The following is a 22977-nucleotide window of genomic DNA, read 5'->3' as shown; positions in this document are numbered from 1 at the left end:
GAGAACTTAGTTTAAATATGCAACATCTGTGTGTTAAACTTATGTGAATGAAACAAAACACAACTCCGGATATGTTTTTGAAGAGGAAACAACATTAAAACAGATCAGAAAAGAACATAACACGGGCTCTTTAAGCAGGAGCAACTGAAGCACAAATCATCTCAATCTCCTTTTGCTTTCCCGCTCTTATTCTCCACATGTTGCCTCAGTGACTCCCCAACCTTGTTAAAAATGCTTTCAGATAACCCAGTCTATTCTGTCCCATCCGTCACCGCCTCCTCAGGGCTTCACAACACTATCACATGACACGGGGCTAATCTGATTGGCCGATCGTGACTGTAAATGAAACCAGCCACAGACAATTACAATAGGCACATGTGATTAGGACGGATGACTTGAGGGAGAGGACAGGGATGGGGGACAGGTGCGGCGCTGCTAGTCGGGCAAATGACTTTTTCAATGGAGTTTGGGTTATCAGTTGTTGCCCATTACAGCAAGTGATGGGAAACGTGGAGCATTACAAGCTGAAGTTGAATTACACTTCCGGCATTTTTTGTGCTAATTAAAAGCCAAAATTGTGTACCTTGTGAGATTTTTGTGGACACACGTAGAGAAGGAAGTGCCAAAGGATTTTTACAGTGATAAGCTCCTAGATCAAAATGGAAATGGCAAGACTGTAATTAGACAGGTTTGTTGAATTTGTAATATTTGTCACACCTATGCGGCTGTGAAAGCTTTTTAATTAGAACCAGTACACGTCCTACAAGTCTTTATTTATTGGACATTTTCCCATGAAGATTACCAGTCATTCCACAACATTAGTGATCCAAAATGAGCCAGTTTAGATTTTAAGTGAGTCTACTATTTCACCTTGATGATGCTGCTGCAATAGAAACTTTTTAAATACCGACATCCATTTGAAACACCTTGCCTACATGTTTGTGAATGAGTGCAAATTATTTTGAGCTAAGAGCCAACTCCTCCTTCAGTGCAGTAAAAAGTAGAAAACAGAATGTACAAATTGGCATATTTAGGTATTATGTTGTTAACCAGGCTCCCATTGATGCTTTATAACACAATGCTAGATTCAATGCTTTTATGCCTGAATCTGAAGTCCACTCTAGTCCCTAACCCCTCACTCAACTACATAGTCCAGCACTCTTTAGGAGACTATATAGTGCATAGTGCACTAATCCACAGAGCCATTTCGAAGCTTACAATTTTCTCTTTGTTGCAGGTCATTAGGAAAAGTCAAAAGTTAGCTGTAAAAAAATATCAGTCAGGTCAGTATTTATGGACTATTTTATTTATTTATTTATGTTTTTTTTTCTTAATCAACAGCTTCTCTTTGTTGTGTACAGTCAAAGAACTGTTGCCGAATGCTGTTTTTTCTGACTTGCAATGCATTTTGGCCTATGTTGACCAGTCTAGTGAACATCACTGCTTGATTTTTTTAGTGCAATACCTTTTGACACACACTGGACTTATAAACTGAACTATCTGCATGACCATTTGAAATATTGTAGACATTCAGACGCAGCCTATAGCTTGGATTTTAGTGCATAGTTATTACATGATACACTGGCTAAACAATAAACTCAAACAGACAGCTATAACTGTTCCACTGGGGCAGTTAGTAGTACTTAACATTTGTGTGGAACTAACCTGGGACTGAATCACGCTCTGTGCAATAGATAAAAAAAAAAAAAAAAAACTCCCGCAGGGCACAATTGGCTCCCAGTTCAAGGAGTGCAGATATGAGAGTGATCATTACTGATGGCTAAGACAAAGACTCAGCAGGTGCTTCATTTTACAAGGCAGTCCTCCATGACCACATCAATTTCAGATGAGCAGAGGGCACAGCGGCTGGGTGGATATGTAAAAACAATGTTATGCTGTTGAGATGAAGAATCATTTCAAAGTGGAGCAGACAGAAGCTACTAATGAGGTGGATACAGTGGAATAAAATCACCAAAATGGCTGTATCTTGTGAGTAGATTCATTTTTAAAAATGTGTTATTCCAAGATGAAAAAAAAAAGAACAGGTCCCTTCAGGCACTCCATGTTTTAAAAAGATACTAGCAATCATCAATACCACATAATTTTGTATTTTTTAAAACTGGTTATGACACATTAATATTGAAAGTAGTAGTTTGTTTAAATTTCAAATAATTATCTGTTTGCTGGAAGGCTTCAGATTAGAATTTTAATTGTATGTTACGCCCTAAAACTAATCATTTATTCAGACTTAAAGAGGAAAAAAGACTAAAATATTTTATAAATTTTTTCTGTGTTTATATTGCACTGAAAAAAAAAAGGCTTGCATCTCCATAAACCTGACTCTTACTTGGCCTGAGAGTATCACTCTCAGGTATGCTGTTTCTTTGACTATAATCTTGCACAGTATGGCATAAATAAAGTTCCACACTTCACCTCACACTTTGGAAGTGTTATATGTTATTGGAAAGGTGCTTGTATAGGATGCTGTGCTCAGGGAATCACTGATTAAACTGACAAAACAAGGTGTTAATTACCATGGTATTTACAGTATCAGTACAGTTCAGAACAGTAGTATAAGAAAACTGTGGAGGTGTATAATTAAGCTACACCCACCCATGTCCCCCATGCACCCACTCCGCACGCTGCACCAAACAACAGATGGCACTCTCAGTTTGTCATGTGAAACTAAGACTTTAAGACTTTGACTAAGACAGCTTCCCCGAGATGATCTAATGCACACTTAGTAATAGAACTCACAGCCTAAACAAATGCTATTTCAGTTTGATACTTGGGAAAGGGTTTCTTTTTCACATTATCAGTAAAGTTACAACTGACATTATGGTGAGAAATCATAAAGTTTACTGTATAGTACACAACATTGCCTCTTGTGAGCTTTTAGACATGTTAGAATGATGTTACCTCCTCAAAAACATATCTGGAGTTGTGTTTTGTTTCATTCACGCATGTTTGAGTAAGTCTGTCTACATCTCCAAAGGTCAAAATACTCTGTCCACCCTGTGATGTCATGAAGCTGTAGTGTTCAGCCATGGATCTATTAAAGTAACTGAATAGGGTATTGCTGCTTGTAGCTGCCTCCAGTTGGTATAGTGGTCACTCACTGGTACTTCAGTGAAAAAAAAACCCTGGGCTGAGACAGGATTTTTCTCATAGAGCACAGTGTAATCAACTGCTCGAGTTTGGCTGACAGGGCACCCACAACTTTCAAAAATGTCAGATTTTGTGGCAATTTTACCTATTTTTTATATCATAAACTTTTTCTCAGCTCAAAACTCTTCAGTTGCCTTAAAAAAACATTTTATAATTGTTAGCTCCGACACCGCTCTAGCTCCTCTCGCTCTGATTGGTCAAAGTCATCACGTGATACACGAGGCCACATTCTCTTGTGTCCGTAGGAGAAAAGAGCAGTACTGCACATGCGGAATGGGCCCAAACCCACTAATCTGGAGTCATGCGCCATTTAGCTCGGCCCACTGACTTGAATGGGAGGCCACTTTGAGACCCCGGGGCTTGTTTTCAACTTAACCACTTCCTACAGATTGTCAGTTCCTGGGCTGAAAGTATCCAAATGATTATAGTGACGGTGTATTGAGTTTAAAAACACAGTGGAGCACTTCCTGTATTACCACAAGACATCACGAGGTGGAAGAGTGTTTTCAGTTTGAGTAGAACTCAGCCTAAATATGCAGGATTTGTGTGTTCAACATGTGTGAACAAAACACAACTCTGGGTATGTTTGAAGATGAGGAAACATTATAACTTAGAATGCCAAGCTAAAATAAAAACATATTGAGACTGAAAATGAAGGCTAACAATCATCTCTAATTATGTTGAATATTCATACTTCTCGTGAAGGTAAGGCCTAGTTTATTGTTCCCATAGGCCATTTTGTCCTCTCCATTTGACCCATCCTTCTTTGTTATAGAACAACCTGTCAGGAGCAGTGGTCTACCCAAATTAGAAGAGTACAGTATTGCAATTCTTAATATGTGGATTAATCAGCATTTCAAGGGGAGAGGCAAACGACAAGATAATAGCCAACATCATGTCGTTTCTTCTGTGGCCAAGCCGAACAAAGGCACTCGCTAATTACCACTACAACATGAGCCCGTTTACAAGGAGCCCTGTTTCCCCAGAGGCGACGAGGCTACAAATGTACAAAAGGAGGCGAGAAAAGAAGGGGACAGGTCAGGGAGGTGGGCTGGTTAAGTCAGATAGGCTCCGTGTGTATTCTGAGTTAATGAGGCAATACAAAAAAAAGAAAAAGAAAAAAGAAAAGAAGTAGTGTACCCCCATTATATAGTCATTATTCCTTTACACCTTTATTTATTACCTATACACAGATTTAACATATGACTAGGATAGTAGGATAGTAGGACCATAGACTGTACACGTACATGGACAGAGCTAACCTGCTAGACATCGCATCAGAAATAGGAAGTGTTCATGAGGCACTTGTGGCTCCATCAACACTTTTTCCATTTGATTTTACATTGAAAAAAATTGTCACTTCTCTCCGTGACTGCTGCAGTGAACCTAGTCATTTTGCTCTTAAAATATCCATATTAACCTGCTCCATTTGATGTTTTTATTTCACTGTTTTATATATAAGATTCACTCCTATAAATGCCTGCACCATGAGCTTCATTTGACTGGAGCTGAACACTATGGGCAACGTCACGCTCCACTTCTTTATACAGTCTATGAGAACCACACAGAGTTAATGCTGGCCTGGCACAGAGTGGACACTTTTGATTGAAATAGCAAATAGTTGTTTGCTGCACCATGACCTTCGCAGTGAAGCAATGTATCAGTCCAATTTTCCACACAATGATATTCACCTTATTCTGGACGTTGGCGTGGGCGCTGCCATCGTCATTCAGATTGTACTACTTTGCATGGAAAGGCTGGTATTGAAAGCAAATAAGTTCCACACAGACTACAAAGCATTGCACATTTTAAACCAATCTACCTATTCTATATCATGGTCATATGGTCTCATTTTTATACAGCGCCTTTCTACTTTAAAGGCTCTCAAAGTACTTCTACATCAAGAAACCACTCACCCATTCACACACACATTCATACACCAGATACTCAGGCCAAGGTGGGTTAAATGACTTGCCCAAAGACACGACAACAGCATTCATCTGTGGGACTCACACCGCCAACCTGTGGGTCACTGGATTTGATCACTGTACCTGTACTTTTACATCAAGAGGGATGTGAACCACCAAGGACAAATACTCTACCAACTGAGCTACTGTCACTCCCATATCGCAATAATGCATCAGATCTTTCCTTAAATTACCCATTATAATGAACGGGAAACCTGCTTACACAAAATGAAAGTTTGATTTAATAGAATAGAATAAAATTTAGAGGCAAGGCATAATAATAATAATACTAATACTTCTACAAACCTCACAAAGATACTTATCATCATTTAGTATTTAGTCATATAATAATAATGAAGGATGCTGTATATTGAACAAGATACAAGCATGCAAATGATAAAAAAGCACTTTAACTATATGCTGCATTTTCATAAATATTTAGGGACACTTAGGGCCAGAAAAACAAGAACACAAACAAAACACTTGAAGCTATTTAGAAAAACTTTGATGAAACATTGCAGAATCATGCAGGTACATTTTACTATCTACTGCCAGTTTTGATTCAATTGGAGACCGATCTACAATGAAGATTTCAAGGGTCATTGACCTAGTTTACCCATTTCAGTTCATGGCCATTAGAGGAATATGATTTATTTTAAATTTGATGCACCTACTCCAAGCTTGACTCAAGGACTACACTCCCTTGTGTCAGGAATTATGTTTTCATACATCACCCTAACTGCTCTCAGCACTTATTGTATACTAACTAAATTTATTGCATATTGAATGATGCTCTTTATTATTTTTAAAGTACGTACAACCCTGAATCAAACAATAATGCATATATTGAAATTTGTTCCCATATTATGCAAAATTTACTCTTGTGAGCTTTGAGCCATATTAGAATACTGTTACCTCAGAAAACATACCTAGAGTTGCGTTTTGTTTCATTCACATGTTTGACTAACAGTTTATTATTAGTCAACATCTTCAAACAGTGGTGGAGTTAACAATTTGGGGGTCCTAGGCAAACTTGAGTTTGGGGCCCTCATTTAATTTTATTTTTTTTATTTATTTATTTTTATTGTCTGTTTTCCCCCATTATTCTTGAGACACGCACATCTCTATATGAATTAGGGTGGATTGGAAACTTGTCTTATTAGTTAGGTAACCCACTAGATAACCAGAGTTGAAAGTAGTTTTATTTTTTTGCAATAGAATTACATTTTTGTTTACATTATGTCCACTGATCTGAAGGTTGCCGTTTCAAATCCCACTCTCAACATAAACCTCCTTGGTTGAGTGATCAGATCCACTGACCCAAAGGTTGGCTGGTGTGATTCCAGTTCCCACAGATGAATGCTGTCTTTATTTCTTTGGGCAAGACACTTAACCCACCTCGCCCCAGTGTCTGTGTACACTGGTGTATGAATGTGTGTGAATGGGTGAGTGGTTCCTAGTTGTAAAGTGTTTTGAATGCCTTGAAGGTGGAAAAGCGCTATAGAAAAATGTGACCATTTAGAATTTACTTTGACAGTTAAAATAGATCTGACAATCAGATACTATTTTGATAGGGTTTTCTTGTTTAAAAGTAAACTACTCCCATTTAATGTCATATTGAGAGAAAATCAAATTGCTCTGAGGCCTCGGTCATTAGTGGCACTGAATACAATTGATTGGGGGCCCCCCTAGGTTTGGGGGCCCTAGGCGGCCGCCTACTGTTGCCTAATGATAGTGCTGCCTCTGTTTCCAAAGCTGAAACTGCTCTGTTCCATTTTACGGTGTCATATAGTTTTCAAAGTAACAGCTACCTTTTACCTTTTGTTCAGTAGAGATTGGCAATTCCTGGGCTGAAATCATCCAAATGATTCTAGGGAAGGTGTATGGAGTTTAAAAACACAGTGGAGCACTTCTTGTATTACCACATGACATCACAAAGTGTCAAAGAGTCTTTTAAGTTTGAGACAAAACCCTACATATGCAGAGTTTGCATGTTAAACGTGTGAATGAAACAAAACACACCTCCATTTTTTGATGAAGAAACAACATCATAACATAGATCAGAAAATACTGTAATATGAGCACTTTAATATTTTTCTTGCATCATACAAAATCCTGGATAAACTCTCATAATTCTCACCATCATGGCCTACCTACTTCACCTGTTTGGGGCCTTCTTTCCTTCTTTCATACCCTTTCTCCGTGACACTGCCTCCCCCGCTCTGTATTTACTATCACTCACTGGCTTGCTCTTTAGCTCTCCGTCTCTAGGCTCCATTATAATAGATGGTTTGCGAAGTTACAGCCGGCACATTTCCACAAAATAGGCCTCGGGCTGCCAACAACGCGCTCCCAAAGCCTGCGTTAATCAAACCGTGATGCATCAATAACTGGATCGGCTTCAGTGGAGTTCATTATGCATTTAAAAAGCAACTAAAGATACAACATACAAAACATCAATCTTCCATATCGTAAAGGGAACATTGGATTTTGCGTTTGGCCCCATAGATTGGCGCCATTGTTTAATGCGTCCCTGTTACATCTGGCACTACATGAGGCTATAGCTGACTACAATTCGTCCGCCAGCTCATCTGTGTCTGTTATGGACTGGCGACACACACACATGCATATGGATATTGAGGGACATCACACTGAGTTATATTCATTTCCTGGAGATTGATCATCATCTCAACCATCGTTATTACTTGATTAACCTAAAATGTCCCATGTTAGGTAAAACTGACTCCTGTAAGATTTAAGCCATGTTGATACCTTATCAAAAACATACCTAGAGTTATGTTTTGTTTCATTCAGACATGTTGGAGTAACCCTTTATTATTACTCTAGCTACATCTCCAAAGCTCAAAATGCTCTGTTCCACCTTGTGATGTCATGAAGTGGTAGTTTACAAGTTAACAGCTACATCTTACCTTTTGTTCAGTAAAGATTTGGCAATTCAAGGGCTGAAATTATCCAAATGATTCTAGTGAAGATGTGTGCAGTTTAATGTTAGAGTTGTAGAGTTTGTGTGTTAAAGATGTGTGAATGAAACACAACACAACAGTTTTTGATGAGGAAACAACATTATAACATAGAGCATCATAGAATATAGACACATGTTGCTGATTTAAAGAATTTTGGACATATGACTTCATTTCCTAGTTAGCCAGAGTGTTGAAGACGTGTGGAGACACTTAAAAAAAAATTAATAAAAAAATTAAATTCATCCAGTCCTTGTATGTGCAGGTCACTGGTACTAGGCTAGTGCATGTCAATGGCCATAGTTAGCCTGTCACTAAAAACAGTCTAACACAATAGCACAAAGCACCCGAAGCAAATTTATTATTACGCCAGACTACTGATGTAAATGTCTGCATCGATAATAATAATGTTTGAATGAAAACTAACCTTGCGTCGCATGATTTGTCGCATGAGGGACTATTTTCTCAGCAGCAGCAGAATTTTACTTTGCCGGTAAGAGAGGTGCTAGGTGATATCAGTCCGCCGCTGCCAAGCTTTTTATCAGGAAGTACAACTGGCTGCTGCTCAGACATAAATCATTCAAATGCAAGGTTGATTTTACTTCTGAAATTATTCTATCGACACAAGACATTCACATCAACAGTCTGGCATTATAACAGATTTGCTTTGGGTGTTTTGTGGAGTGGGTAAGACTGTTTTTAGTGGCAGGCTAACTATGGCCATTGACATGCACTAGCCTAGCACCAGCAACCTCTGCAAATACAAGAATTGGATGGAATATTTTTAAAAAGTGTCTCCACACGTCTCCAATACTCTGGCTAACTAGGAAATGAGGTCCTATGTTCAAAATCCCAGACTGTTCCTTTAAAATGATGACCTGATTTCTGTCCTTATAAGAGAGGCAGGTTTCCATGAATTGAGCGTGTAGTCCCCACAATGGGATAAATGCCTGCCCACACATAGCTGGTGAAGTCATTGTATCAGGGCCATCCCCAAACAGGAAAATGACCCTGGCCATTAAAGCACTAAGCAGCACACTGGGTCAGAGCACTTAGTTTGGCAATGAGGCATCTCCGCGATTCATATCAGGGAAAGAGACGGAAACGGACAAACAAGACAGGGGCTATTAGACATATAGTTATTGTAAAGGGAGCTGTTAGGCATGAGGCTGGACTGCAGTTTAATACATTTATGGTAGACTATTATACTGAGCCTGGTTTATGTCAGATTGGTATTGTATTACAACTTACTACATTTTAGGTACTTACAGAAGACCTAAGAAGACATATATGGAATTATCTCAGCTTGTGTCTTGATCCTAATGGTTTGTTGCATATTTGTGACAGTGGGCGTTAACGGGTTAAAGGTGGACTGTGTAACTGGTAGAGCGTCCACCACCTGCATTTTCTGTGGAGATGATATTAATTTGTCTGGAATGTCCCGATTTGGCATTAAACGTATCCATCTTGCATTTTCTCAATAGCATGAGTTTTTATTGACCTAAAATGTGCATTCTTACTGTGAGTGAGCTTGCCTCTCCACAGATCTAACATGTAACTCGACCCTGTGGTGTCAGCTGCTGTCTCCATAGAGATAAATAAATATAATGCCATGCTGTGAAAAATTCCAGGCAATATCTCCATGAGAAGCAGGTGACAGAAGGTCCACTAGAAAAGTTACACAATGCACCGTTAAATAACTACTAAATATTTTTTTCAACAAAACAAAATTTGAGGATTATAATAGCTACACATTTCCATTCATGTTGCTTCAGATATTTGATTTCTTCTGTATGTATGACAAATGTTGAAAATCGTAAACATATAGAAAAAAACATTGAATTGAAGGAGTCCAAAATTTTTGACTGGTGTGTATATTCACAATTAGTACTTAACAGGACAACCACAGAGGAAGAAATGTTTGCATTTCAGCTCTGATAATTTAAAACCAAATTATAATACTGACTCTCTTACACTTCTCCTCATGAATCAATACAGTGTACAAGACAGCAAAACATAAGTGTCCATATTCTTTGATGTATTTCTATTTGTGGCATGCAATGGGTGTTTAAGCCTATCCAGCAAACACTGAACTAAAGTACATCCTGGAAAACAGTAAGGCTTACAGAGAAATTTGGAAATACACTACTAATTCACCTTTGGATGATTAGCCAAAATAGCCAGTGCATAGCAAAATCTAAAATATGCACAAACCAGTCTGATATTAACCCCATTTGAAGATTATCAGCAGTGCATATTAGTCATTCAAAGTAATACAGTGAAGCGGAAATGTCGACACAGTAATTTCATCAAAGTCTCTTGAGTGTTTCATGACAGCACATCCTAAAAATAATTTGGTTGAGACCTTGTTTTAGACTCACATGGACAGCTCCCTCCTGTCAGTCTCTCCTGTGTCTGTGATATGATGAAGCTATTACACAGAGCTGTCAATGGGAGACGAGCAGATAGACAGAGCCAGTGTCCGTGAGCTTTAATGCTACATGCCGCCGCTTTTGTTGGGCTGACCTATTAAGATTCTGCAGCTTTCACCTTTTGATTAAACGCAAGGGGAGCGGATGTGACTGTGATGAATGCAAAGACTTATCACCTTGTTCACTCCAACTGCAAACGTGTGTGAAATACTTAACTTTGATGTAATTAATAAAGATCCCTCTGATTATCAAATACTAATACCATGATATATCAGGTGGAATCACAGGAGGCAAGAGCTGGCTCATGTGTTTAATCTAAAATAAGAGGGGGATAAGCTACTGGCAAAATTAAGAAACAAGTTGAAAAGACATTGAAAAACAATCAGAAAACCCAGGGCATTTCAGTTTGTAGCATAAGGACATGGTAATAAGCAGTGCACATATTAAACAAGCAGCGAGGTGGTGTGACCATGGTGATTGTATGTCTTACCCTATCCTCAGGTGTGTAATACTTAACATTAGAGTAATTACTACAGCCCTGTTTGTGGTGATTGTATCTCTGGGACCAGGCACATTCACAACACTGAGGCACCAATAGTTCAAAGCAGAGGTCTGCCTCTTCACATGCTGAGAGCAAGAGCTACCCTGCTCTTCGATGCATAACCGAAGAGTTTCTAATGGCAGGTTCGTTGGCAGCGGATAGTGAAGATCTCACATGTGTGATTATGTGTGCACACCGTATCTAAGGCAACAGGGGTGAGGATAATGTATTCAAGCTTCCCTATGACAAATGGCTCCCACCAGGAGGCGTTTTAACATTTAAATGAGGAGCACACAGCGGATCTGAGACTGGATGAGCAGGGGCAGAGCAGCCAAGCCCGATATGCATACACCAGGACAAAGACATAACAAACAAGGAGGAACACGCAACTTTTATCCACCCACACGTAACACCAAACAAAACTAATGTCGGGAAGAGTGGGGAGCAGAAGATGAGGGAACAGCTGGTGTCCCGGCGGGAAGCACAGTGCACGAGAGAATTAGTGGATGTGCAGAAAAACAGCAGCCACTGATGAGGGCTTATATAAACAGGCCGTCAAGCCCTCTGCTCAAGTTGGAACAATATCTCCTCAAACACAATCGCAGCTCTCCACAGGCCTGCCAGGTGCGGCTGCCAAGGCTAAAATGGCTCAGAGCGTTTTTCATTCGCAACTCTCAAACAAAACTGTTGGATTGGACGAAGGAAGGGGACAATGTGCACAAATACAGATGCGGGGAAAACAGTGGGCAATGGGGCATGTAAATAAACAGAGGACACATGAACATTCAGTCCAGTTATAATCACATGATGTTCAGGATGTTGTACTAAGAGGGCAAACGGGTGTGGCTTTGAACCAGCAGAGGAGAGATACCACAGAAGCAGGTCAATACAGTATTTATGTCCTGAGGCATGTTTTCACACTGCTATCTCTGAAATATTACATGTTACTATATTATTTATTCAATCGGAAATTTTAGGTTCAAAATATGCCAGTACAGTATGAAATCTGCAATCTCAACCTCTTGAATAATACTGACTGCCCACTCCGGTTCCAAAAGTAAATTTTCCATACATTTTTCCATAGACTTTTACAAAATTTCAAATATTAAGATTTTAAAAACTTTATGGAGGATAACCAGATACATGGAGGTAATTAGAACATGGGAAGTGAGTGGGTCACTGTTGAGCTCCATAGAAGTGGCTTCTGAATTGAATGATGTAATTAAATTTTTTATATAATGTTTTCATGTGCAGTATAACCTTCTCATGTCCAAAACATTACTGTTCAAACTCAACATGACCTGTTTCATTAAGTGCTTGGAACAATAGATTTGGGACACAGAGCAGTCTATAGGTTCAGACAGAGTATAGTATATTTAATTGTTTCTGTGTATGTCATTGCCCCTCTGACTTTTCATTTGTCTCGCTTTCAGTTTCAGAAAGTGCTGAGTACATGTGAATTCTTGTAATGTCTCCACTTACAGACACAGATGAAGACACACGGGTCAATCGATAAGCTGTTGGTAGTCCAGAAGCCAGCTCACATAATCATCAGAGAAAAGGCTACGGGGATGTCAATAAATTTGTTCTGTCATTCACTTAGTCTAAAGCGAAAAGTAGCGAGCTAGCCAGGAGACAAGCTCAAATCAGTATTCCACTCACATCTTAGTGTGCATGCTCCCACACAGCCCAGGAGAAGAGGCGGCTCAGAGGACCTTTAAGATCACTGTCTGCGTCGGTAAAAATGGAGGGTCTTAAACAGTAAAGTTGAGACATGTTAGACTCCTTTCATTCCAGCACAACACAGGACTTTGACGACATACTTTAAAAAGCTTTATGTCCCTACACCATAAAAGCAATTGTTTTCACATCTTGCTGAATGCTTCATTTTCAGTAACTCCCCTTTGGACTACTATGATATGAGTATGAGCTGGATTGTGTAAATGCTTGTTAGTGCATTGTTTCTGAGGAATCGGTTTTGTCTCTGCTATCACCTGCCTGAGATACACAGAGGCACAGATCAAAACTTTAATCAGCCCATAGATCATAACTGCAATAACACCAAACAATTTTCAATTTTTACTTATCGTAAATCATGTTTGCTATCTTTCTCCTTTTATATTAATAATTTGCAGTGACATAACATTGGGGGTGTTCTTCCATATTGTATCACTGAGTGCGTTTACATGCACATCAGTACCCCAGTTATGATCGGGTTTGTTTTCAGTATCCCAGTTTCGTCATGGTGTATGTTTACGCAGTATCCCTGTTTCAGTATCCCAAATAAGGCAATATCCGGGTTATGAGAAACGGGGATACTGTAGCTGGTATATTCTGATAGTAACTGGGATACTGTGGCATGTATGTGCAGTATTCCGGTTACTGCAACATAAAGTTGAGTGCGCATGCATCCAAAAGACAAACATTTTTCAGTCTTTCATCATAACGGTAGCCAACATAAATAAAGTGACCATACATGAGTGAAATGATTGTAAAACAAAGAGCTGCACTAAATCTGCATGTGTACAATCTCAAACTCATTTGACCTGCACAGGTATGAGCTCTAGTCTGAAAAGTTAAATATGAACCATCTCCAACTCGATATACGAACAGAACAGACTCACCATCAGCCGTGCATCCTCTGTCACAGAAAGAACACACATAATCCACAGAGTCATGTCCTTTAGTCCGACAAAAGCTGATCGCATCAGGGCACAAGAAGCAAGATCATTTTTTTTAAACGCTAACAGTTTATGTAAATTAGCCATGGGGTTTTCAGTTTTGTTTCTGTAAAACGTAAAAACGCGGCAAAGCTGAATTATATTATTAAACAGGTGATGTGGCTCTGTAGTGGTTATGGTTTATATGTTGTAAAGCTGTTGTTTTTTTATGCAGACAATTTTTATTAACAATCTGCTGCAGTGTAGAACTTTGGAAACAAAAACTGGAAACACTGGAAACATTGGAAACTTTGGAAATGGTCAGTTTGAACAGCGTAGTGGATCTTAGCTCTACTGCTGGATAGGAGCCTCCTGGGCTTCCTAAAGGAGCTCATGGTTGTTTGTATTTTTCCTGTTTTATTAAATTAAGTTAATGTTTGCGCTTGCACATTTGTAAGATTACGTCAAGAAACCGAAATACTACATTTTATCATTGATTTGACCATCATGTATACAGGGATATGAGTATCCCGGTTTCTCAGCGCACATGTATAAGCAGTATCCTGAATACTGTCATAACCGGGATATGGCTAATAACCGGGATACTGATGTACATGTATACGTACTCAGTCAACCTTTAGAGATACATGTAAGAGTTGCCATAGTGACATAATGCATACATAATAAACACAGACAAACAAAAAGTTTTAAGGTAATCTGATAACTGAGCTTGTAACGGTAAACTTTTGTGTAAGATTTGTTTAACAGCACAAATCATCTCATCTGTTGTATGTCCAGCTACGTCAGGTCTTTCTGGTCTGAGTGTGTTAAAATAAAGCTTAGAAGTCTAACAGAGTAGTACTTTCAGTTAGCTCAAATATTGGTGACTGCAAAGTATCAATAAATCATATGGCATCAAGGAAAATTATCTAAATTGCGGCGCAGGAAAACCAAAAGAGAACAGTCACCCTACTACAGAGTAATTTGTTTAATATAGGGGCTTCATCTACTGCTAATGTAAAACAAGCCACAATACTCTTTGAGGCTAATGTACTGCATGTCTGAAGAAAAAAAAAACAAAAAAAACAATGTGATTAATATGCTATTTTTTATATACATTTTGTCCAATTATGTTACTGTCCTGAGCTTTTGATCTGAGTATCCTTGTAGCTTTAATGTCCTGCAAGATGATACATTCCCCATTTCCCCAAACCTGTCAGTAATCAACCTTCGTCTTCAAAGCTAATCTGCGCCTCTCTCCTCTCTGCACACTCGCTGCCCTCCGAGGCTCTCCATCTCCCCTGTTATCTGCTTCCTTGTATCTGCTCCTTTCTCCCCATCCTCTGACCCTTCCACCTCCACTAGCCTCTGCCACCGGACCCATCATTACTCCTCTCTTTCAACAACTCATCTTTCTGGAGCTAGACTGAATTCCTGGCCACAACAGTGCTATTCTGCTGGCTTCTAATAGAATCTCGCAGAGCCTCTAATGGATGTGTCAGAATCTCCCTCAGCACAGGAGAGGAGATGGATTGATATGGAGAGCCGTGGAGACAAGGGGACAAAGACAGGGCAGCAGTGGGACAAGAAGGGGGATTTTGACATGTACGCTAGGGCCCAAAGACGCTCCAATGCACCTGGACTACTGACACCAACAGATAGTGAACATATGCTCAGGTGGAGCCAGTGGGGCGTGAAGATATCCAGTTGAGACCCAATCTGATAATGCATTACCAACATGGCGATTGCGTCAGCCTTAATTAGTGCACGCATGCTCTAGTTTTCCCGACTAATATAGTATAAAATTATTAAAAACAAGAGGCAAGAGGACTCTGTTGTGGTTTGTTGTTAGACAAAGGAAGTACAACTAAATTACAGCTATCTGCAAGGACAGCGCTTAATTTACCACCAGACCTAATTACATCAGGGTTGGTCATAGTCAGCTGGTCACTGTGGGGAGCTGCAGCTGTTCCACTGGAATAAAATCTGGGAGCGCAAGAATGCCAAATTGTACGACAAGATCCCACAGGTAAGTGTACAGAATATAGTAAAGTAAGTAAAATCAAGGGTGTTAATGTGTATCGTAAATATTGTATGTCAAGTTTACCTTATAGATTATAGATATTTTAATAAATTTTTTTCTGATCTATGTTATAATTAGAGCCCGACCGATATATCGGCTGGCCGATATTATCGGCCAAGATGGGCACCTGGAGACATATCGGCTATCGGCCGATATGCTTGCTGATATGGGCCGATATTTCACGTGGGCATGTTATACCTCGTTATAAAGCTTAGACTCTCTACATTATGTTCATTTAATCCAATTTACAGACAGATAAATGTCCTAATATGTGGCTCCGCATCAGTATTTATCTGCGGTGTAATTTGTCTGTGTCCGTACTGTCTCTGAACACACCACCAGAGTGACGTCACTTCACTCGCGTGTGTTTGTTTACACCCGCAGCCGGTGCGCAACACTGAGATTATATTCTTTTTCGGACAATCGGTTTGAGTCTGGATTAAAAGGACATTTATTAGTGCAGACTTGTGATGTGAGGAGGAGCCTGTGTGAGCGGTGAGTGTTGGAAATACATCGACTTTGAAGCTAGCTTAGGTTTTGTTAGTGGTTAGCTGCTGTAGCTCCCGCACATAAACAGGCTGTTTTCTATTGGTCTATTGTAAAGTGACTACATTGGCCGTGTATTTGTTACTGGACCTGCATTGATATGTAAATGAGCTGTGAATAGACGTGTGAATGATCCACATTTATGCATATAATTAACTACCGCGTTGCGCAGCATTTACGGCTAAAGGCTAATAGCGATAGTTTACTAGCTAGGAGTTATGGGTCGGTCGCGATCGAAGCGGCTCTTTGAAGCGAACAACGGGAGCCTGCTTCTTATTGGGAGCCGTGTTTTCTCTTTTTCTCACTTTTTCTCTTCATGCCGCATGTAGACCTGTAGTTTGACAGCAGCAGCGGCTGAAAACGAAACTTTCAGAAATCTGCGTGTGCATAGGATAAAAAAAAGTGCATATTTGGCTGCAGTTCAGCATGAAAATGAATAAACCAGGAGTAATCTTGGGCTCGAGTGCAGGAGAGAGATAGAAACCGAGTCTCCGACACTCAGTCCTGGTTCAGTTCTGGTTTAGTCCTGCTTGCAACAAAACAATCTCAAGAGTCGCTTGGGAGCCGAAAGAGCCAGCTGCTTTAGTGAGCCGAGCCAAAAGAGCCGGTTCTCCAAAAAAAAAAAAAAAAAAAAAAATCCATCACTAGTAGCTAGAATGTGATGCAAAAATGCCATTAGGCCAATCTACTGTATGTAAATATGATGTAAAGAGTCAAAATAACAATAGATGTTGTCTAAATAAACCCAATTTAGAATCCACTAGAGCCAAACCTAAGTTTTTTAATCAATTCAAGATTTACAGTGAATTTTTACATCACTAAATATATCGGTGATTATATCGGCTATCGGCAGCTCCAACTTCCATTATATCGGTTTCATATCGGCCACAACAAAATCCATATCGGTCGGGCTCTAGTTATAATGTTGTTTCCTCATCAAAAAAATCATCCCCGGAGTTGTGTTTTGTGCCATTCATATATTTAAGGCACAAATCTTGCATATTAAAGCGACAGTTTGGAATTTTGGACATATTCCATTGCAGTATTTGCAGAGGTCGCTGGTGCTAGGCTAGTGCATGTCAATTCACATCAAAGCGCAACAGCATGTAAGTGCAGCAGCACAGCACATGAGCAGCAGATGCACAGGTTTGGCTTTCCATTTTAACCGGTCTGACAATCCACATCGGCAGTGTCATACGCGCATCCAATGACTGTCTGACACTGACGCGCTGCTCAAGATAGGTTGAAGTTCTAATTTTGCAGCGTCAACGAAGCATCAGCAGGAGAAAGACAGGAAATAAACATGTGGTAAACTTCTGATTCCCTTTCAAAATAAGTTAACTTAAAGTCAAGACAATGACGTAAACAACGCACACTGCATCCAAGAAAAGATTAATGATGGACGACCAAAAGTTAATCCTCAAAGTGGAGAAACACAATATAATTTATGATGTCAGACATCAATTCTACAAGGACTCAGGACTAAGCCAGGACTAAACCAGAACTTAACGAGAACTCACTGTCGGAATGGGCTCAGAGGTGCGACTGTGTAGACTGTCGAGTGACCGCAGGCGATCTCCGTGCCTCATGGAGGAATGTGCTTTTCAGACACCCTGCTCCGTGGGCTCAGGGTTCGGTTCTCTCTCTCTCCCTCTCTCTCCAAGATTAGTCCTAGTTTAGACCTGGTTTATATGTTAAATATGACTGTCTGTGAATTAATGTCAAAATATACCTGTGACCGAAATAAATAATCAATAAATAATCAATCAGTTTAGTCCTGGTTTAGACCTGGTTTAGATCTGGTTTAGTTCTGGTTTAGTCCTGGTTTAGACCTGGTTTAGACCTGGATTAGTCCTGGTTTAGTCCTGGTTTAGACCTGGTTTAGTCCTGGTTTAGTACTGGTTTAGACCTGGTTTAGACCTGGTTTAGTCCTGGTTTAGTCCTGGTTTAGACCTGGTTTAGACCTGGTTTAGTCCTGGTTTAGTCCTGGTTTAGACCTGATTTAGTCCTGGTCTAGTCCTGGTTTAGTCCTGACCTGCCCACATACCCATCCGTAAAATTCCAGAATGTTAAAACCCGCCCGTTTCAGCAAATATTTGCCCGTATCCGTTGGTGCAGGGCTCTGTATCAAGATATAAACGTATAGGCCTTATTACCTGTACATACAAAAGGTTTTAATCACACTCGTAATGTAGGTTACATGAACCATTAATTATAGGTGAAAAAAAAAAAAAAGGTGTTTTATGTGCGTGTTAATAGATTTAAACCTCATTAAACCAGAAATACAAGATGAAGTAGAAATGTAGCTTTATAGATACAAATATTGTGGACTCTATTTACAATATTTACAATAAAATCAGCCATAACCATCTTAAAAGCGTTCTGCAGTTCTACACTTAATACACATTCTAACTTAATACACCTCAACAACTACACACGTTAAGAACAAAAAGCAAGTACAAAATGCGATGTCTGAAAACAGGCTGGCGTAGCAGGAGCATCTCTGATGCTCTGGTGTGAACTGACACTTTTAAATTTACACACGTGTGCAGCTCCGCCTACGTTAAGCACTGCTGCAGCTCCTGGTGTGAATTCAGGGTTACCCACTCCACAAAACACCCAAAGCAAATCTATTATTACACCAGACTTGTCAGTGTAAATGTCTGTGTTGATAGAATAATGTTTGAAATAAAGCTAACCTTGCATTGCAAGAATCATCACATGTTGAGGGACTATTTTCTCAGTAGCAGCGGAATTTTACATTTACATTATAAGATAGGTGCTAGGTCAGTCCGCCGCTGCCAAGCTTTCTATCAGGAAGTACAACTCTTTGCTGCTGCTCAGCCATAAATCCTTCAAATGCAAGGTTGGCCAAATGGTAATACAAGGAGTGTTCTGCTGTATTTTTAAACTCAACACACCTTCACTAGAATCACTTGAAGACCACCACTTCATGACATCACAAGGTGGAACATAGCATTTGAAGCTTTGAAGAAGTAGCCAGACTAATAAAAAAAATTACTCAAATATGTGTGGATGAAACAAAACACAACTCCAGGTATGTTTTTGAGGAGGTAACAACATTCAAACATGGCTTAAGAAAAGTTACACAGCACACCTTTAAGTGTAAGATAAACTTAATTTAGTTTGTACAATAAGCTCCTTTGTTCTATTTTAGCTATTTTCAATTACTCTTTCTGAATTATATAAAAAAGAATATCACCAACAGATCAGCACTACCATCCATTGTCCCAGCATGCATTTCACACCTGAGTACACGTCCATCTACTGTGACATATGAAGACTCTCCACTACACCACACAAAAATAAGCGGCTTGGAGAAAAACTTTGCTCCATTAGATGAACCATTTGCAACACATGAATTCCACTGCATGTGCCTGCCTGGTGCTTGGTCACTTGGACAGAGTCATACTTCACACTCACCATTATCTGTGGCCATGAAGAGTGCTGTGTATTTGTTGTCGTGGACATAATGAGACTCTCGGTCCAGTGAAGCTGTGGTGTTGACAATTCCTCTGACCGGGTTCACATTGAGCCAGCCTGCCGGATCTCGCAAAACTGCATACCTGTAAAAAACGAGACGAGAGAACTATTTTAACAAGAGCTACCATGCTTAAAATAGTCAAGGTTATTTTCAGTTCGAATAAAGGAAAAAAGAACAAAGAAAAAAAAAAAAAAAGTTCTAAGTTAAAGGTGCAGTATGCAATTTTTTGGTGGGGGGTCCATCACCTTCTTGTTTCTATGCATGTGTCATTGCTCTGCTTCAAGCGGGGTTGCCTCTCCACAGATTTGACCTGTAACTTGGTCCGGTTTGGTGGATGGAGAAAAGCATTTGACAGACCCTCCTCCAGAAAACTTACACAATGTACCTTCAAGTACACATAAAGGAGAGCTTGCTGCAGTGCCATCAATGTTAATTTTAGATTTTTATTAAAGGTGCATTGTGCAGTTTTTGTGGTGGACGGTCCATCAAATGCTTTTCTCCATGGAGATGTTATTGCACACAGAATGGTATTAAATATTTCTATCTTCCTGGAGACTAAACCAGACCAATTTACAGGTCAGATCTGTGGAGAGACGGCCTCGCTTACAGTCTGAATGCCTGTTTTTCTAGGTATTTTCAAGGTATTAGATGACTTGTAATTTAATAAATGTGAGGTAGAGCTGATATTCCAAGTGTGATAAGTGACAGACCCCCAACCAAAAAGTTACACATTGCACTTTTAAGGTCATACAAACTGTCACTGCTTTAACACTAAACAAAGTCAGTTCTATTTAGAGAACTGGTTTTTCACACAGTCCAGCCATACAATCCAATGTCACAGCGTCCTTAGAAAATAGCACTCTGAGAGGTGGCAGATGCTCAAGTGATAAGTCTCTATCTATAATACAGGCCCATACATTTTTGTGATAACTTTTATGGAGTTACAATAAACCCTAAGCCATGCCTATTGGATAGAAAATGCTTTCTGTCAATAAGCATTTAGACTTTCAATCTTCTATCTGCTAAAATGTGATGACTGCTGTATACGAGTAGTTTGACACATCGACTGTTTTGTATTGACTTTTAGAGAAATGGCTAAGACCATCATGTTTTGTATTGTCTACCAAGGAGACTGCCTTGCAACCAAATGTTTTGCAAGTCAACATATATGAACTAAATTACACTGTAGAAAGTAAATAAATAAATAAATAAATAAAGGTTATAATTACTGCATAAATGAATGGTTACAGAATAACAGAGGTTCTGAAGTGGTTTAAAAAAAAGATGAGATGGGAAATATACAGTTATGTTATATTATGTATTGAAATATAATGTATCTTGACCAATGTAATAAACAACACTGAGGAACACGTACCCACTTTACCATTTTGAACAGTGACACACAACTCACTCACTTTAAACTCACAATGGTCCAAGCCAAGTCCTCAGTATTCTTTGTGGGTATTGGTTTCAAAAAACGTTTCACAACATTCTGGTGCAAAGCAGTGTTACAGCACTGCTAACAATGCACCTGTTCTTCCTGGTTTGTGGTGGATAAAAACTATAGACACTTAGGCCCAGAGTTTATAAGATACAGTAATTGGGCAAAACTGATTTTACAGGACCTTTCAGTCTTTTCACAGGCAGTATTTGGCATGAAACAGAGCAGGGCTGTGGTGTATTTTGGGAGCAAACAGCCTTGAAAATGATTTGCATAATGCATGTTGACAAAAGCATTAGCCCGACAACAAGCTCACACTGATTTCAAAACACCTTTTTTGCTAAATAAATTATTTAATTTTGTTCAAAATGTGAAACTACTTATTGTTAAAGGCCCTGTATTATGCAAAATGACTCTTATGTACTTTAAGCCATGTGGAAATATTGTTACCTCATCAAAAAGCTGTTTTGTTTCATTCATACATGATTGAGTGAACCTGTATTATTAGTCTTCAGTCAGACATCTACATCTCCAAAGCTCAAAATGCTCTGTTCCACCTTGTGATGTGATGAACTAATGTCATGTAGTTCAAGTTAACAGAGCTCTAAATGAGTCTAGAGAAGGTGTATGGAGTTTTAAAACACAATGGTGCACTTTCTGTATTGCCACATGACATCACAAGGTGGTACAGAGTGTTTTCAGTTTGAGAGAAGAATTAAATAAGCAGAGTTTGTGTGTTAAACATGTGTGAATGAAACAAAACCCAACACCAAGTATGGTTTTGAAGAGGGAACAACATCGTAAAATATTTCAGAATACAACAAAATATGTGCCCTTTAATAATTAGATAAGATAGTATAATAGTTAATTACTTTTTTTTGGCTTTGTGTGGTCCCAAGCCTTGAAGAAAAACAAAAAAAGATCAGTTCTTTTTGATATCATACAGCTTCTCTTTTCCATTGTGCTTAGAAGGAGACAGTTTGCTCAGAGATGGAGCTCTTGAGCCCTCAGAAATGGCTTTACAATCAACCCCTGCTCACCTTCTCTTTCCCAACTCTCTCCCTTCTTTTCTCTCTCCCTCTGTCAGTGCTGACTGTTAACCAACATGTTTTACTGTAACAAAGAACCCAGAGCTCCAAGGTTAAAGGCACAGTTAATAATGAGTCATTCATCAGGCCTGCACGTGCCCTCAGTCTCTTCCACTCAAACGCTCACATGCCCCGCGCAGACAGGAGAGCTTCAATGATCTATGGACCTGGCCTCCACTGACACACAGCCAACTCATGTGAACCCCCATTCATCCGACTCTCCTCACGCAGGTGCCAATTCAGTGTATTTGTGATCTTTGTCCAACACTACATCACCATGTTGTGGCAGACATGCAAGGACGCGAGATTAATATAAGTGTGACAGCTCTGATAGAAAAGCAAGGGTTTAAAAGCAATAGAGGAACGGTGTGTAAGATCAGAGTGGAAGAACTTTGTGCTGGTTGGCTGAGGATTAAATGTAAGTAATAAATCGTAAATGTGTGTTCATGGATTTTTAAGGTTTTAAATCACTATTGACACCTGAGCTTTTACATAACGTGAAATGATTTATTGTAAAGAACTGACATCACTGTGTACAGCAAGAACTCCATAAGCTAGAGCACTG

The 22977-nt window shown here is 39.4% G+C and overlaps 1 protein-coding gene across 1 annotated transcript in view; it reads right to left on the bottom strand.

Moving 5' to 3' along the window:
- Positions 1 to 22977, bottom strand: part of cdh13 (cadherin 13, H-cadherin (heart)) — a 326125-nt gene that overhangs the window by 41685 nt on the left and 261463 nt on the right. The window contains exon 11 of the mRNA XM_055155478.1: positions 19823 to 19965. Coding sequence (XP_055011453.1) covers positions 19823 to 19965 — 143 coding nt within the window. The remainder of the gene's footprint in view (positions 1 to 19822; positions 19966 to 22977) is intronic.

The sequence above is a fragment of the Boleophthalmus pectinirostris genome, unplaced genomic scaffold (assembly GCF_026225935.1).
Source record: "Boleophthalmus pectinirostris isolate CB_2022bp ecotype Guang Dong unplaced genomic scaffold, ASM2622593v1 HiC_scaffold_2, whole genome shotgun sequence".
In the NCBI taxonomy this organism is placed as follows: Eukaryota; Metazoa; Chordata; class Actinopteri; order Gobiiformes; family Gobiidae; genus Boleophthalmus; species Boleophthalmus pectinirostris.
The sequence above is the reverse complement of the archived record's forward strand: the minus strand, read 5'-3'. Positions and strand labels throughout refer to the sequence as shown.